This window comes from Xiphophorus couchianus, chromosome 22, assembly GCF_001444195.1.
Source record: "Xiphophorus couchianus chromosome 22, X_couchianus-1.0, whole genome shotgun sequence".
NCBI lineage: Eukaryota > Metazoa > Chordata > Actinopteri > Cyprinodontiformes > Poeciliidae > Xiphophorus > Xiphophorus couchianus.
Window position 1 is genome coordinate 12,519,111 of NC_040249.1, and position 16,427 is coordinate 12,535,537.

A 16,427-nucleotide genomic window follows, 5' to 3' on the forward strand; every position below is an offset into this window, starting at 1 on the left:
AGACTACTTATTTATGTTTTTAACTCAACAAAATTAGAAGAAAACCAGACAGAAAACAGAAAACAACACAGACAACCAGGAAAGCAAAGCAATTTTGAGTTGTAGATTTTTTTTTAAAGATATTTTTGGATAAATGCTCAAGTCTTCCAACCAGAAAGCCTTTAGTCTGCCATGCAAGCTGTGTCTTGTGTCCTGGTGGCACTCTGGCTAAGAGACATTGTCTGAATTCACGTTATCAGTTAAGCATGATCTTCCCAAATATTTATAACGTAGGGACTACTAATCAAGACCTCTTTGCATCTCTGTTATTTATTTATAGATAAATAAATATGTTAAATATTTATTTATTTTCTCCAAATATCATTATTATTACTAGATCCTATAAAAACCCCCATTGTAAACTAATTTGGCTACTGGAATTGTCTTTTACTTTATTAAAATATAGTAGTAATAATACCTGCAACCCTGGTAGGATAAGTATATTTAGATAATGAATAGATGTCATAATAATAAATAAATAAATAATGGGGTAAAGAAATTAGCCCTAGAACTCAAACAAAATTGAAATAACTAAAATAATTTGAAAATAATTTTTACTAATAACCTTTAATTATGAATAAAAGGTTATACTAAAATTCTTCTACTGCTGCTATGACTGCTACCACTACTAATAATAATAATAACTGCTATATTATTATAACTTTATAAATAAAAACACTCAGCCTTTCTTAATACTTTGATAAAAGTTCATTCAGAAATCCAGAGTAAATTGTAGTTTTCTATTGTGTAAACTTCAAATCTGAGATTTCTGAATGAATCTGAGAACTTCAAATGTACAATTTTATCATAGTGAACTAGAAAATAACTCCCTCATAGGTATAAATTCAGTTATATTAACGGTACAAAGTAAAGCCCAGATTTAGTTGTTTTCTAGAAAAATTATTCTTGTAGAAGATGCTCCAATACCATCCAGCCACACATTATCAGCACAGAATGAGTGTGGGAAATTGGTCTGACAAGACGTCATGTTTAACTCTAAAGAAATAGACACACACACAGCATTCTTGCCTCCTGCCAGCTGAGAGTGTTTCCCCACTGTCCCATCACCTCATTAAATATTTTGACTAACTCGAGGCTTTCTGCTCCTTCCTAAACACTTCCCTTACCTGCCACAGAGATGTCGATAAGCCCCAGAAAGTGCATCAGTTTGAGGGAGCTGCAGACCACCAGGAGGATGCCCACAGTCTGCAGCCCCTCCACCTCCCACTTGTCTCGGAAGAACAGATGCATCCTTTCCTCCTTTCCTGTTCACACAAATCTTACTCTTGCCTTGCGGGGGGTGAAGACCACCTTCGGACACCCCCCGCCCCACAAATAGGTTCCAAAAAGGAATGTGCTGTCCTTGTTTCTCAGTCCTCCTCTACGTGCCGTGTCCAGCCATCCTAACTCCGCACGGATCCCCACCCTCTTTATTTTTCACTGAAAATAGATTATTATTCTCCTCGTTTCTTCTTTTCCAGAGCAGGAAGAAAAAGCCAGTGGGGATGTGGACTCCCTCCTCCGCCTCCAGCAGCCTGTCAGAGGTTGTTTAGCTTCCAGGTGAAGTTTGGACCGTTCACTGTGTGGGTCCTGACAGGTTGGTGGCAATTGTTTTCAGACTCTCTGATTTTCCAGATTCTGACTCTGAAACTCTCTCTACTCCGTGCCTCGGCTCAGTCACTCCGCTACTCTCTGTGTCCCTCTCGAGCTTAATTGGGTCAGTGATGGGGATGAGTGAAAGAGGAAGGAGGAAAAGGATGATAAATTTAAGAAGAGAAAACAGGGGATGAGTACTACTTGCAGTTGAAGAGGTGAAACAAGGTAGTGTGAGGCTGGAAACATGGGAGAAAACAAAAGAATAACGAGGCAGCGAATTAAGGAAAGAGACAAGAAGAAACATTTGGACAGGAGAGACAAGATGCAACAGTCAGAGCTGAACATAACAGCAGTGATGAGAAAAGCAGAAAGAAAAAAACTATAATGGAGGTTTTTGAACAAGAAAAAGACAAAGATTAGGAAAAGGACGAGAGTAAAACAGTGACGACAGAAATCCAAGGCATCTGACGCAGTAGCTACTGTGGGCAAACTCGCAGATGTGACAATATCCCCTGAGTGTAAAATCGACACATGTGCACACGCAGACGCACAGCCTGGAGGTGAAAGCTGGGCAACATGTAGTGCATACGCAATACTGCACAGAGCTGAACCTTTCAGATGGGAAAGAAGATGCTGCTTTCACATCTGGGTCGTTGACATTATTAGTCTTAAAAAATTCAAAAGAAAAACTAAAAACTGGTTTTAAACAAGTAAAACTATAATGATATGTTTGATTTGTATAGAGAAACAATGCCCTGGATTTTATTTACTATAAAAGAAAAATTATGCAGTCGTGTGGGCGAAAATGCTTTGCTGATGTCAAACAAGAATGAGCTGGTTGGTTAGAGATGACAGATAGGTGATTGAGTGGTTCAAATTACCTCTAATTACAAGCAGGTTGTGTAGAATACAATCTCTGGCTACAGCAGATTGTAGCCAGAGATTACAATCTCTGAGTAGCTCCTGTCCTTAGTTGACGGGAGCTACTCTTGTCAACTAATCACAGAAAACTGAGTCACACAGATTCAACAAATTTGAACAATAACAGTTTGAAAGCAGTAAACTTTCCATTCACTACTAAATATTTGCTCAGACTTTATGGTACCAGGAATGCTGTAAGGTACTAACTAACCATTAAACTTCAACTAGCAAACCTTTGTTACAAAAAAATCTAAGAGAAGCTATACAAACAAATGTTTTCTTCAATTGAGATCCTTTGCTTTGTGACGGCCACAACAAAACACTGAGTTTGTCTTCTTTAAGATTCTTTGGAGGTAATTTAATACTATGTTTAAAATCATCCTCCATTTCAAAGATCAACTTGTGCCTGAGCTTTAACGTCCTGGCTGATGTCTTGAGATGTTTGTTCAATATTTCCACATGATGTTCTTTCATGATACCATCTATTTTGTGAAATACATGAACATGTTTGTGTCCAATTAACTCAAATGTTTGAGTTAAACAGAGGTTATGTGTAAATACTTTATTTCAACTGAATTTAAAACCAACCTCATTAGTTTGCTTTAAATAAAATGGAGACACACAGAACTAACAACATATCTGTGATTTGAAATACAGATGGTTGTGAAAGTTGGGTAAATAAGCAAATCTCCATCCAGCTCCCCATATGACAGCTGTCACTTTCACTGCTAATCCAGCATGAAGTCTGTGCAGTCTGTTGCCAGTTGACTGAAAGCACTGCTCCAATTTACTTGGAAACTCAGAGACTGTGTGTTATAATTAGCAGGCCAGCGGTGAGCTTACCAGAAAACCTTCTCAGATGTCCATTCTCACCAACCCCGACTCACCCATGACGCTCTCACCACCTCCAACGGGTCTGTTAGGGCAGCTCGATTCCAAATGCAAAAGTCACTGAGCTTATTTTAGCCCAAACTGTTTACGGCTCATCTGCTTGAGAAAATGATGGCTTAAAGAATCCCCAAGAGAAGCTCTGTACCAAAAATAATGTTGGACATTCACTTGCCTGAATTTTAATCGACAGTAGATGTTGACACATGAACACATACACACACACAAGCGCTCTCTGAGGCGGTAATAAAATGTTAGGTTAATCAGTCTTAGTTGATTAGTCTCCGCGAGGACTAGTTTGCCCGAAGCCAGACACATATCCTAATTGAAATGCCTCCATATTTAGTCGTCTACCTGGGCAATTATTTCTCTCAAAACTGATTAAAACGTCTAAGAGACGGGGGGAAAAAACGTACGTGTGGGAAAGCATCAAGCAAATGAGACACAGGAGGTCATTGACAAATGGTGCTCAAAATTGGCTAGTGTGTTTTCAATTAGACAAATGAAATAAGGGATCCATTTGCATGGACCATTAGCATTTGAAGATATTTTTAATATGGTGATGTGAGACAGAAAAAACAGACAGATCGTAACAAGGCCGAGTCTTTGCGGCATGAATTAGAAATGAATGCAAATGAATAGAGGGTAAAATAAAAAAAAAGTTTTCTCTTTGGAGGAATTCAGATTTATAAATGTCATTCTGCATGCACGAACATAATCTAAAGTGAAAATTATATTAACATTCTTTTTTGTGGGGCAACATCTTAAATTAGCTATGTTGTGACCTGATAAAAATCTGACTGTTGATAATAAATCAGAAATAATTGCCAGAGACTTAAAATTTTAAAAATGGTAAACCTTTCTCTTTTTTTGTATTAAAATGTTTAAATGCCCTTTGTTTATCTTAAACATCTCGTAGTTTTGGATTAACAATGCAAGTATTTGCTTTCTGACAGATTTCTTCTGTTTTTGCTTTTTTTGGTCACACTTAAATACTTCAGGTCATCAAACTAACCTTAGTATCTGACAAAGATAACCAGAGGAAATACTAAATGAATTTGTAAACTATGGTATTGTTCAATAAGGTGAGGGTGTCAAACTCCTTTTAATTTGGAGTCACATCAAGATCATGAATGTCCTCAAAGGTCCTGCTGTTGCAGAACGTATTGATAAATCTACCCATTGACAAACTGTTAAAATATGAATTATTAGAAGATGAGGAGTTAGTAAATATTAAACAACTTTTCATTTTGATCTAATATGGCAGTATACAGATAAAAACTGCTTCCATTTGATTTATAAAAGAATATTTAAGCACACAACTGTTATCTTGAAGGTCCCATTTATGTGTCCCACTGAAGTCTATGTCCATATAAAGAGTTATAGCAGTCCAGACTTGAGTTTGACAAGTGTTTTAAGGGAAACAAGCAACTGCAACCCATGTTGCAGTTTCAGAGTGTCCCTTTAAGCACAAGCTCATTAACCTAATTAATTAATTACCGTAATTCAGGTGTTCTAAACGATACTAAAGCTAAGTGGAAGCATGCAGATACAAACCAAGGTAAAACATTTCAAATAAAAAAAATATAGGAATAGGAGAATGTATATTCCTATATACATTCTATATACATTTGGTTTTCTTAATTTACAACATAAGAAAACCAAAACTGTATAGTTATACAAAATAGTATACTCAAATAAAAAGAAATGTAATTTAAATCCAACTTAAAGAAAGAAAAATAAACAAAATGCATTATTACTTAAGAATAAATACAACAGCCAACCTGAACTTAATCTGTAATAGACTTGTTGGCACACTGATAATCTGACGTTTCCTCAATTTATTCTTGGTAATTACCCTTTTGTACCTGTAGAGGTCAGTGTTAAGCCAACTATTTAATTTGCAGTTCTGTGTTCAAGAGGACTTTTGGCTCCACCCCACAACCTCTCCTCTTTGTCCTCTTAAGTTTCATTTAAATTCAGCACCAGTCAGAACCAGACTAGCCGTGCGATGACAATAAAAGAACCTGAGCCATTAACAATTTTCAACACCTTTGCACACACAGAGCTCTTCAGAAGGAATAGATACATGCTTACTTCTGTGTTGTATTTCTACAGCATGTGATGAAAAATAACAAATAAATCAGGCCAAATAATAAAAGTTGTGCATTTAGTCACTTTCGTACTTGATTTAACTGTTCCTGTCCTTTTACCATTTCGTCATGTGTTTCTGAGCAGTGTAAAGTACTCAGTCTAAATTGCATTTGCATTGCTCACAACAAGCCTCTAAGCCTATTTCCATCAAAGCATAAACATGACTCTCTCTGCTGTTTGCTGCCAGAAGCCAAATCAAGAAAACATCCTGAATGGATCGATACCACAAAAAGGGAAAAATAAAAACAAATATTTCTTGCAGCTAACAGCGAGGCTCAGCCCTCTTAAGGGATTTCTGCATCTGTTCAGAGATATTATTCCACTAGAGATCTGCATGTGAGGTTACTGCCACAGCAGCTAATTTACAGAGGAAATCAACAACATTTCTAGCCAAACAACAGTTTACTTTGTTGGAGAAACAGACGAGCCAATGAGAAAGTTATCCCAAATGTTGCTGTGATGCAGCCATGAACGAGGATCAAATTGGCAGCAGAATGGCAACAACTTGTAGCTTTTCCTTGGAAATGTAAAACAGGATAAATCCATCCCCTTGCTGTTTGACGTAAATGATTAATTTTGGTAAATCCTGCTCCTAGGCTTCTGTAACCTTGTCAATACTTTATGTAGGTGCAAGACTCGAGTCAAGAGCCAGATGAAAAAAGTCAATAAGAGACAGAGAGAAAAAAAGTGTATGAGCAGGAGGTTCAGAGTGAGAGCCAAATAAATTTCACTTTCATTCAGTGTCTTAAAAAGCAGCTGTTGTTGCAACACCACTACATCAGCGAAACAAGTTTTAGAAAGCGTATTTTAATTTGTCAAACACATTTTAAAATTTAGATTAGTAGGAATAAAACCTCCCATCACACATGCAAAACAGATGCCACATTAGTTCCACTTTGTAACACAGACTGATTTCTGCAGACACATTTCCTTGGGTTAAGACAATCATACAAACAAAATGACATGTTGTCCATTTTTCTTGCTTCTAATACATCAACTATGAAACAAAATGTTCACTCAGTGTATAACATGTCCCACCCATCACCAAACTCCATGATGAAGAGATAATCAACGTTCTTCACTGGTGGCTGTTGCTCAGCTGTAAGATAATTTACAATCAGAATCTACAATCACATGTTGATGGGCAGGGCACTAAGCTGTGTGAGTTTGGCAAAAAAGCAATATTGCTCAGGAAGCATAATGTGGGTGAAAAGGGTGCCAGAAAGGGCCAAAAAGATTAATCAACATTATAATTTTGGAGTAATGATTGGCAAGAATAAGAAAGTAATGCATATTTAGCTGTAGTGTTTCACCTAATAAAGGCAGTTTTCTTCCTATGTAGATTTAAAACAAAGTTTTACAATATTCTCTTTCACCTTTTATTGGGAATTAAACATTTTCTTAAAGCTCTGTTGGTGTGAATGGCAGCAAGAGAAAGACGGAGCGAATTACTTCATTCACAGTGTTATCTTTTCACTCACATGATCTGAACCACCAACTTTAGGTCTTTCTCTCTTTCATCCACATAGTAGCTGACATACAAACTATCTTCTTAACTTGAAGACATGCATACAGCTACTATCAAATTCAACAGTGCAGTGCCAGCTGGAACAAAAAAGAGGAACGCAAACGAAGGAGAGAATAAGGTAGAGAGGGGTGAGTTGGGTATTAGATATCCCCTGTGTGATCCTCCTTGTGTCCCAGGCTCTCATCTATAGCTGGCTAACCAACAGCGGTGCACGGATGGAAAGAGACCCAGACAAGGACAACAAGGACAGACTCCTTCACATTCGCTGCTGATTTAATAAAGTTTACTAAATTACTGATATACTTCAGCTCCAAACCACTAAAAGAGGGATAATACTGTTCACCCTTGTTTTAGCAACACAACAGAAATAAGACTTATTAAACAATTCATTACCGTGAAATAATAGCCTGTCTCTGACATTTCTTTTCCTGTTGAGACTCTAAAGTGAAGGCTATATGATTCTGAGTACCCATAGAGTGTGTGCAGCACCACAGCTCCATCTCAATTTACTGCGAGCACAAACACACTCCATTCTCCATTAGCTCCCCTATCAACTGAAGGGCAATTACAGAGAGGGCAGATGGACATAAAGGTGTGTGCATGAAATCAGACATAAATGGGTCCTCTGGTGACCAGCAAAACATTTTAACAGCACTTATTCTTCTGCATTATACCAATACCACTCTATCATTGCCTAACATCTTCAATAGCTGCTTTCACATTTGGACATAAACCATGAAGCTTCTGCACTTAACGATACCTACATCTTTCTATCCCTAACATTAAGCTTTGTCTTTGTCTTCCAGACATTGAGTAAAGATCCTTTCAGCCTGCTCCATTTTGTCATCTAATTTGTTGAGGCATTGCGCTGCAGCGCCTTGACTATATATTCCCATCCCTTTTAACTTATTCAAATTATTTACATTATAAAGTACTGTAATTCCTATGTATGTTATTGGAATTTATTGTAATCAACCCAACTGTAGTTTGGCATGTCAAAACTATTTAGGACCAACTTTTGCTGCAGTTGTGTGGAAAAAAGAAATAGCTGAGCAAAAAGTGAAGCTCTCAATTTGTTAGTCTGTTTAGATTCCAACCCCTATCTATGGTTATGAGATATGAATCATAACCAGGGTCAAATCTTTTCTCCATAGGGTGACTGAGCTTTACTTTAGATCACCCTGACATGCTCAGTCACCTGGTGGGAGCTGCTGCTGCTTTGCATCTAAACAAGGCAGTTAAGGCAGTATTTGATCAATATGTCTTCTTCTGAAAGTTTTTCTGGTCTTTTCCACTGGGAGGAGACCTAGGAAAAGACAGAACGATTTTGGAGAGGCTAAATATTCCTTTTAGCTTAGAAATGCATTGGAATCAAGAGCAGCAGCTGGTGGAGAAGAATGTGTGCGTTTCTAACCTAGGCCTCTTACCTCGACAACCTGTTTTCAAATAAGAAAAGACAATGGACCGATGACTGTTATTGTAGCTGTGGCTCTTGTCCAGCTGCTAAGTCATTAAAACGGATATGACACATCAGAGTATCAAAAGTGATGAAGGAGCCCTCATGCCTCAGTCTTGTCACAGGCATTAACTGCTTCACAAAGCCCATTGCCAAGTTTGTTTCCTTCAAGATGAAAGACAAGAAAAAATGCTGTGGTGGATATGGAAACATGGCAAATTCACACAAGATTTAACATGGAACGACTAAAAAAAATAATACACAAACAGTTGATTTCGGGTGCTTTGTGCTTAGTAACCACTGGGAGATAGATAAAGGTATCTCTACCTATCAGACGCAGAAAGAGCAGGATAACAGAGTTATACATAATCACAGTTTTTGTATTGTAAGGTACATTAAAGTTCTATAAAGTTATGGAAAAAGAAGAGAGGGAAAGAAGTAGTTTCAACAGACATGCTGCCACTCAGTACTGCACAGAACAACCCATTCAATATCCACCTCATAACCTAAACAGCACATCCCTGTCAATACCCATTACTCTAAAATCTGTCAGTAACTCATAAAACTTTGAAACTAAAGTGAATCATAAACACTCAAAGGAAATGTTCACTTCGCTTTCTTTTTTTCTGCAAAATTAGATGCTGTTTATTTATTGCAGGGTCAGCAACACAGTTCATTAAATTAATGAGCATGAAATGTATTTTTTTCCCCTCACTTTCCTTGCTCTGACTCACCAGAAAATGGCACAAAATGGGTCTTAAAAAAGAAAGAAATATGGCAAAAACATATCTTTTGTTTTGCTTCTTTCAACTTTTCATTTAGTTCACAAAAAAATTACATAAACATATTAAAACCAACATGCATTAAAAAACAAAGGAATATAAGAGGATTAGTAGTCTAAATAAAGAAGCAGCCACTATATAGACTAATGTAAACATGTGGAAGTAACAGATTGATTTACTAGTCAATAAATAAAAACATTACAGCAAAAACTCAACATAATAAGTTGCTTTCAATCTGAACAAACAATTGATTATGGGGCCATGCTTACAAGCGTCTCTGTAAGCATGGTTGTCTCTGAAAGGTTGTCTCCAAATCCTTTAGTGATTCTGAGGAGTCTGAATGCTACAGTCAGGATCTTTCCATTTTTTTAATGGAAAGATCCTCCATTAAAAAATGTCATTAGCCTAAGTACTCACTGAGGAGTTGGCACACGCAGATATACTCTCATTAAGGCAGCAATTTTCATAAAATATGATCAAAATATGTTAAACACTGAAATGCTCTCAAGAATTGAAGTATAATGTAAATTGAGCTCCATGTGTTTGTGTATATCTGTGTTTGATTGCCTCTGCATACAAGTACTTGTTGAGTGCAGAAGCATGGATATTAGGTTTCCAAGTTTTTTGGGGGGGCTTTTAGATGACAGAGCTGCTGGCACACCTTGACTGCTGGAGTCAGTCCAAAGGGTGAATCAGGGATGAAAAGTGGCTTCAGGAAGAGCTGCTAAAAAAACATCACAGTCTTTGCTCTTTTCATCTCAGTATAAGGCAAGCCTGTCTCTAGAATTATTATCTATAGTTGGAGTACAGCGCATTAGTGCTAATGGTCATTAAAAGAGGAATCTTAGGATCCGGACAGCATATTGCAGACAGGGTAGGAGAACAGATGATAGGATCAAGATTGTTACAGTGAAGACAGTGATAAGAAGATGTGAACAATGTTGAGCAGATTGAAGGCAAAGAGGGCAAAACTTAGGTCATTTTTGAGAATACAGGCGTAGCAGAGCCTGGTGATAACTCCTGAGGTAAAGAAAGGAAATGTCCTGTCAACTCTAACGTAACTACAATTTTAGCTGACATAAAATACTTTTTTTCAAGTGTGAATGCAATGTTTAATGCAATTAAACATTATATGGTTAAGTTCAGTGTTTTAAGCTAAAAAAAATAAAGTGCTGGTCCTCCACTTAATGTTATACAAATATTGGGCAGAAAAATGAGTGATATTTTCATGCAGAAAATCATGGATGTGTATATCAATCTTCAGCTGATTAGTTTTATTGTACAGAAATTACAACGAGCAAAAAAACTAAACCAGATTTAAATCAAATCCACATGAGCCAAATTAAAAGTTTTATGGAACAACTTTAATCAACCTGCCGTTAATGTGGACATGAAAAATAACACAGAAAAAAGAAATGAAGATATAAAAATCCCTCAACAGCATAAAGAAGTGACAAGTTCCTTCTAGACTCAAAATTTCAGTAAACTTGTTACTGTTACCGTAAAACATGCCAATTTATGATACCAAGAAAGTTTTTTATAGAAAAACCTAATGAATGAAATTAGGTCGCATAATATGCATTATGTCAACGTAGACCACAAAACATGTTGAGCTATAATCTGCAGCAGAGCCGTATTTCCTTTCTTTCTGCCCCATATAAACCTTGTGAGCTAATGTGAGCTCTAAAAGTAACGCTGGCACTCCCTCAGTGAAACTAGTGTGTCTTCAGAGCACTCAGACCCACTCCTTCCATTGTGTTATCGATTGAAAGGTAAAAGCACACACCCAAGGGGCAGAGAAAGTCCACACACACAGCTAAAGTTACACGGTTGTGTGTGTGTGTTTGGGAAGGAGAGGGAGGGATAGAGTGTTGCACGGCCCACCGGTAACAGGAACCCTTAGGCAGCACTGCTGCCAACTGAGGACCGGGGGAAGAGGGTAGCACACAAAAAAGTAATCTTTCATGCATTCAGTTGTGAGTTGATGTAACTTTAATAATATTTGACATAATTATGAAAAAATAAGATTTTTACCTTCCCCACCAACAGGCTCGAACATCCCAAATTGTTCCAGGACTTTGATGAAGAGCCCCATGACCACCAGCACAGCGATCATCTCCAAGCCATCCAAGCTCAACATCCTGGGGGACCGCCGTATGTCATCGCCCAGAACCGTACCACCAAGCCAAGTCAGGCTGCCCTGATCCTTGCCAGCAACGCAGCCACGCCCAATCTGAACACTTTGTCCAAGTTTAGGAAAGTTGTCCTCGACTCTCCTCCGTAGCTTTTCATCAACTTCAATCCAGTTGCAAGTTTTCAGAGGTAAAATGGGTGAATAAGTTGTGAAAACTTCAAATTAATACTGCAGACGGCTTGGCTTGAACCGGTTGATATTCCTCTGCTATCTCACAAAATCTGTCCTCAGTCAACCTCCTTTATTCGCCATTGGCTGCCATTAATGCTGAAGCTACAAGCAAGCGACACAGACATCCAAAGTGTCAAAACACCTGGGCTCCAGTTTTAACTTTTTTTCTCTTCTGCCTTGTCTGTGTTTTTTATTTTCTTCTAGGCCCTCCTCGAGGGATGGCATCTGGGGCTACGCTGCGCCTGTTAGTCCTTTTGGCAGTGGTTGTCAGGAAGTGAATGTTGTGAGGGGGAAAAGAGAGTGAGTGAGAGAGAGCCAGCAGATAAAAAGAAGGGAGAGAGGATGAGTTGGAGATGGCATAGAAAATGAGAGGGAGGGAGGAAAAACTATCTGCAGCAGAGAGTGGGCAAGAAGCATGCACACGCACAAACAGTGACACAGAGATTGTTGGTGGGGGGGATGCTAAGAAATGTCTTCTCTTTCCAGTAACATTTGATTGATTTGCACAGTGGGGTTACCTTGGAAACGGAAAGTGAGTGTGGAATATATTGGCAAGACAATATGCAATAATGTTCATCCAAATTCAAATATCACCTAGCAAGCATCTTTTGACTGAGTCGCGACTGTGGCATCCGTTCTGCAGCACGTAAATGCCTACAGGTTGATATCATGTTCCATTAACTTTTAAACATCTCTCTGTGAAAGTTTTGTATGCAACAATTTTTTTTACAGGCAATGTTCAATTTGAGAAACCAACACCAAAGATTAAAGCAAACAGAGCATAAACCTTTATGCGTCACTCCCAGACTGTGAAATCTGTTTGTAAATGTGTAATTAACTTACTTTGACCTAACATTGTGAAGACGCATTCAGCTGGTGGTGCTCAAGAGAACATTTAATGCAAAATGAGGAAGAAACACTAGAAAGAAACTTAATGTGCAACTAACTCCCATGTGAAAGCATAGCCCTTACACATTTTGAGAAATCCCAGCAAGGTGGGTGGAGCCTCGAGACACGGAGGGGTGGGGCCAAGTGTGGACTGGAGGGGAAAAGTGGGGTTGTGGTCAGGAGGAGGGAAGCACTGTTAAATACTTATAAACTATTTTGCTATATTAAGTAACATTCCAGACACAAAACAATTCCACAGAAACATAAAAAATAAAACCCAAAATAACCTATTTAGACAGTTTATTGACAAAAAATATATAATTTAGGGGTTCTATTTAAACTTTAGAGAGCTTTGGTTGATCCTACAGAAATCTAAGCTGCTTCAACTTATACTAACGTACTAAAAATGTAAGAGTTTATTAGCTTATATAGTAAATTATCTGTTCAAAGCAGCATGTTTACAAGTTTAGTGAACTCTGCTTGACAACTCTAAATGTAATGAAACTGTTTCTTTAACCAAGGGACTTAAAGTGAGCACTGCTCATTCTAAAGAGAAAAAGTCTTGTTTTTCCTTTGTAGAGAACAGCTGCTGCAAACAGTCTTTAGGAAAACTTTGACTCGTTTATGGGAGAAAGAATCCATTATTTCCACATGATGTTCTCTGTTACGATGCAATTTTCTCTGTGAATGTGAATACTGATCAATTACAGGCTCCTCTACACAAACTAAAGACTCATTCGTTGATCTGATACCAGAAAACCTATGTAGAATTAAGCCCAACTCCAGCTGGAATGCACCCCAGTGGGGATCATACTCCAGTTTCTTCAACATCTGTCTAAGATAATGTGAAACATGCAGAGAGCAGCAATGGGTTAAAGCAGCACTATAAGATGAAACTTTAAGACACTAAGCAGCAAGTTGTAATTTTGTTCTAATCATTACTGAAATGACAGCATAAGTGCATCTGAAAAGGCAAATTTTAGAGATAGACAACCTGAAAAAAAGCCTGAAACAAACTGTTTCTTGTTTCCATATTTTAAAATGTATATGGACAAATAGAGCCATTAAACCTTTCTCACTATAACAGAATTATCATTTGCATATATGGATGATGAAGTAGCGTACACAACTGTTCTAATAAAAAGAAATTAGTGTTTCCTTCACACTCTATAGGTTATGTATCAAATGGATGTGTACTTGCTCATTGGCCACACTAAAAGGTTTAGCGGAAAACACTCTTCTTTCCAGAGTGACTAGTAGATCCTGCCATGCAGAAAGGGTAGGTGAGATTTGTGAAAAAAATAAAACGAGCAGATTTCTTACTTGTTTTTCAAACAACAAATCCATTTGTTGCACTTTTTGCCAAAGATTATGATACACTTATTTCTGCAAAAAACCTTAGTCTTAATCAAAATCTTGTTTTCCAGGTTATAAACAACCCAGGTCAAAGGGACCAGACACAACACAGTTCATGCTAAGGTGAAGACAATTCCTGCTGGTGGCGACGGCAGTCAGACCGTTTAGGGGACAGTGTGGTTGAAGGGAAGCATACGTTTTCGAAAGGAAATTTGCGTTTTGTAATAGCTGTCACCTGTTAACTAAGGAATACCAACTTTAAATTAATATCATATTAATAAAAGAAACAAATATAAACTACTCGCTGCTGGAAGCTTGACTTTAGAATTTTTAATAGATCACCTTTTAGAGATCATTTGTATGATTTCTATGATTCTGCAGCTCCTCCGGAGTTAAACGAAAGTTAAATGTGTTTCTAGGTGAAACCATGATAACACAGCACATCTTCAGAACTGGTAGACTTCCAGGATTTTGTAAAACCTGACTCCATTAAGACCAGTGGTCCACTTTTATAATTAATGTGCACATGTCGGGCCGTTTTACCATACTTGTTCTCTTTTTCAATGATGGATTCACTGATCTTCATGAAGCTGTTTGTTCTTAATATTTCTGAAGCATTTACAAAACTTGTTCAGTTTTGAGATAAAATCACATACTGATGGACTATTTGCAATTAGGTAACTGCTGCATGGACGGAATTTTGTTTTAGGGGTATCAGATTAGTAGGAAGGGGGTGGAATGCAAATGTGAGACACAAAGGCATGCACACTCATTCCAGTTTAGAGAAACCGTAGAATAATAAGTTATGTGATTATTTTTTCCATAAAGCACCGTACCACTGTCAGTCAGTCAGCTTGTAATGTTGCATGGACAAATAAATATCAATAGGAATCCATGCAGGCTGTAGCCATCAACCACCATCTGATGTTTTCTGCTAGCATGGCTTCAAGTGAGGGTATCTTCTTGTGCAGCACAAATAACAGTATGAGACAAATATGTGTTCCCTCTGAGTCCCACTGTCTCAATGTGTTTCGCTTTCAATGTTTTATGAGAGAGGAATTGTGGTAGTAAGTAGTAACTTCGCTAACAGGCTGAGTATCAATTCAGATCCCTTGAGGATTTTCTTTCTTGACATTCCTATCGCTGATTTAAGATATGGTGATTCAAGACTGCACCTCATTATAGCATCACAATGTCTAATAAACAGAAGAATACCATGTGGGTCATCCTAATGTCTACCAAAAGTTGCACAAATATAAACATGAGTCATACAAGGTGACAGAAAAACTACTTCTGTGTGAAATCAATATTCTCATACACAGCGCAAAGGCAACCAGACACCAAGAAGTTTATCTCTTCGCTCTATGACAGTAATGTATACGGGCTGTGCTAACGCAGAGCTAAGATTGCAGAAACAATAAATGTACACGCAGTGATACCGAAGCACACACTCATAACAGAGACAGTGACAGCAGAATGTGAAATCTGAGCCTAACCTGTTGGTTAGAAATGATTTTCCTTCCTATTTACGTACTGAAGATTTTTCATTTGATTGGAGAGATGCAAAGGTGGAATGAAACAGAGGAAAAGGGCATGTTGTTGCCAAGGAAATGGAAAAAGTCAGAGAGAACATGAAAGAACAAAGGAAGGACATGTTTAAGAGTTGCTAAGATCACATTCCTCTGTTTTCAGGGGAAAAAGACATCTATTCTTTATTAACCACCAGCATCTGTCCCCTCCTGGAGGCTTTTTCACCTCATTCAGGCTGTCACCATGGAAAATTGGATCTGCAGATGTGTCCTCTACTGCTACACACATCACACTTTCTCCTTCACCTTTCAGCAAAACTGCAAGAAGGAGATATATGTTCAGAAGTCTGACAAGTGATTACAACGAGGAGGTGGGTTTGTGTTGCCTGATTAGAGGAGTGGAAACTGTTGCTGTGGGATCTATTTGTTTATATAAGTAGAACACTGACGCAGCTCTGCAACTACTTGCAGTTCTTGTTAAGAGGAGCATCAGCTTTGATTTACCAATCTACCTCCATGCTTTACAGAAAGATCAGTGGTGTGCAAAGAAACTAAAACAGCCCTTTGTCATACAGGCAGCATAAAAAGACTTGGGAGAAAATGTAACAAAAAGGAGTCTAAAAATATATACACTCAACTCTTTTCTAATTGGCTCTTTCAATTGACAAAATTGTCTAATTACAAGTTTATTCACTATAAAGACAAAAAGCTTGTACCAGAGCTAAATTGGCTGAAAGGTTTTGAGGACTTGCAATTTGAAAACAACCAAAATTTTCCATCGCATTCCTGCATTGCTTTAAAGTTTCCTTAAAGAGATGCAAGTGACAGTCCTGCAAGGATTCTAGTTTTTACTAGTTGAGTGAATAATTAAGTTATTCAAAGCTGTCCCTCACCCATCTGTTGCTGATCACAGAATGTCACCTGA

General features: G+C 37.9%; 1 protein-coding gene across 5 annotated transcripts in view; it reads right to left on the reverse strand.

Moving 5' to 3' along the window:
- The window catches only part of LOC114137624 (Kv channel-interacting protein 2), a 96,190-nt gene that overhangs the window by 10,667 nt on the left and 69,096 nt on the right, over positions 1–16,427 (reverse strand). Inside the window, exon 1 of one of the 5 annotated variants that reach the window (XM_028006354.1) lies at positions 11,399–12,519. The exons of 3 other annotated variants lie outside the window; for them this stretch is intronic. In XM_028006354.1, coding sequence (XP_027862155.1) covers positions 11,399–11,504 — 106 coding nt within the window. In that variant the 5' untranslated portion in view covers positions 11,505–12,519. Of the gene's footprint in view, positions 1–1,166; positions 2,566–11,398; positions 12,520–16,427 lie in introns of those variants that run through there. One more of the 5 variants, XM_028006353.1, reaches the window with a different exon arrangement.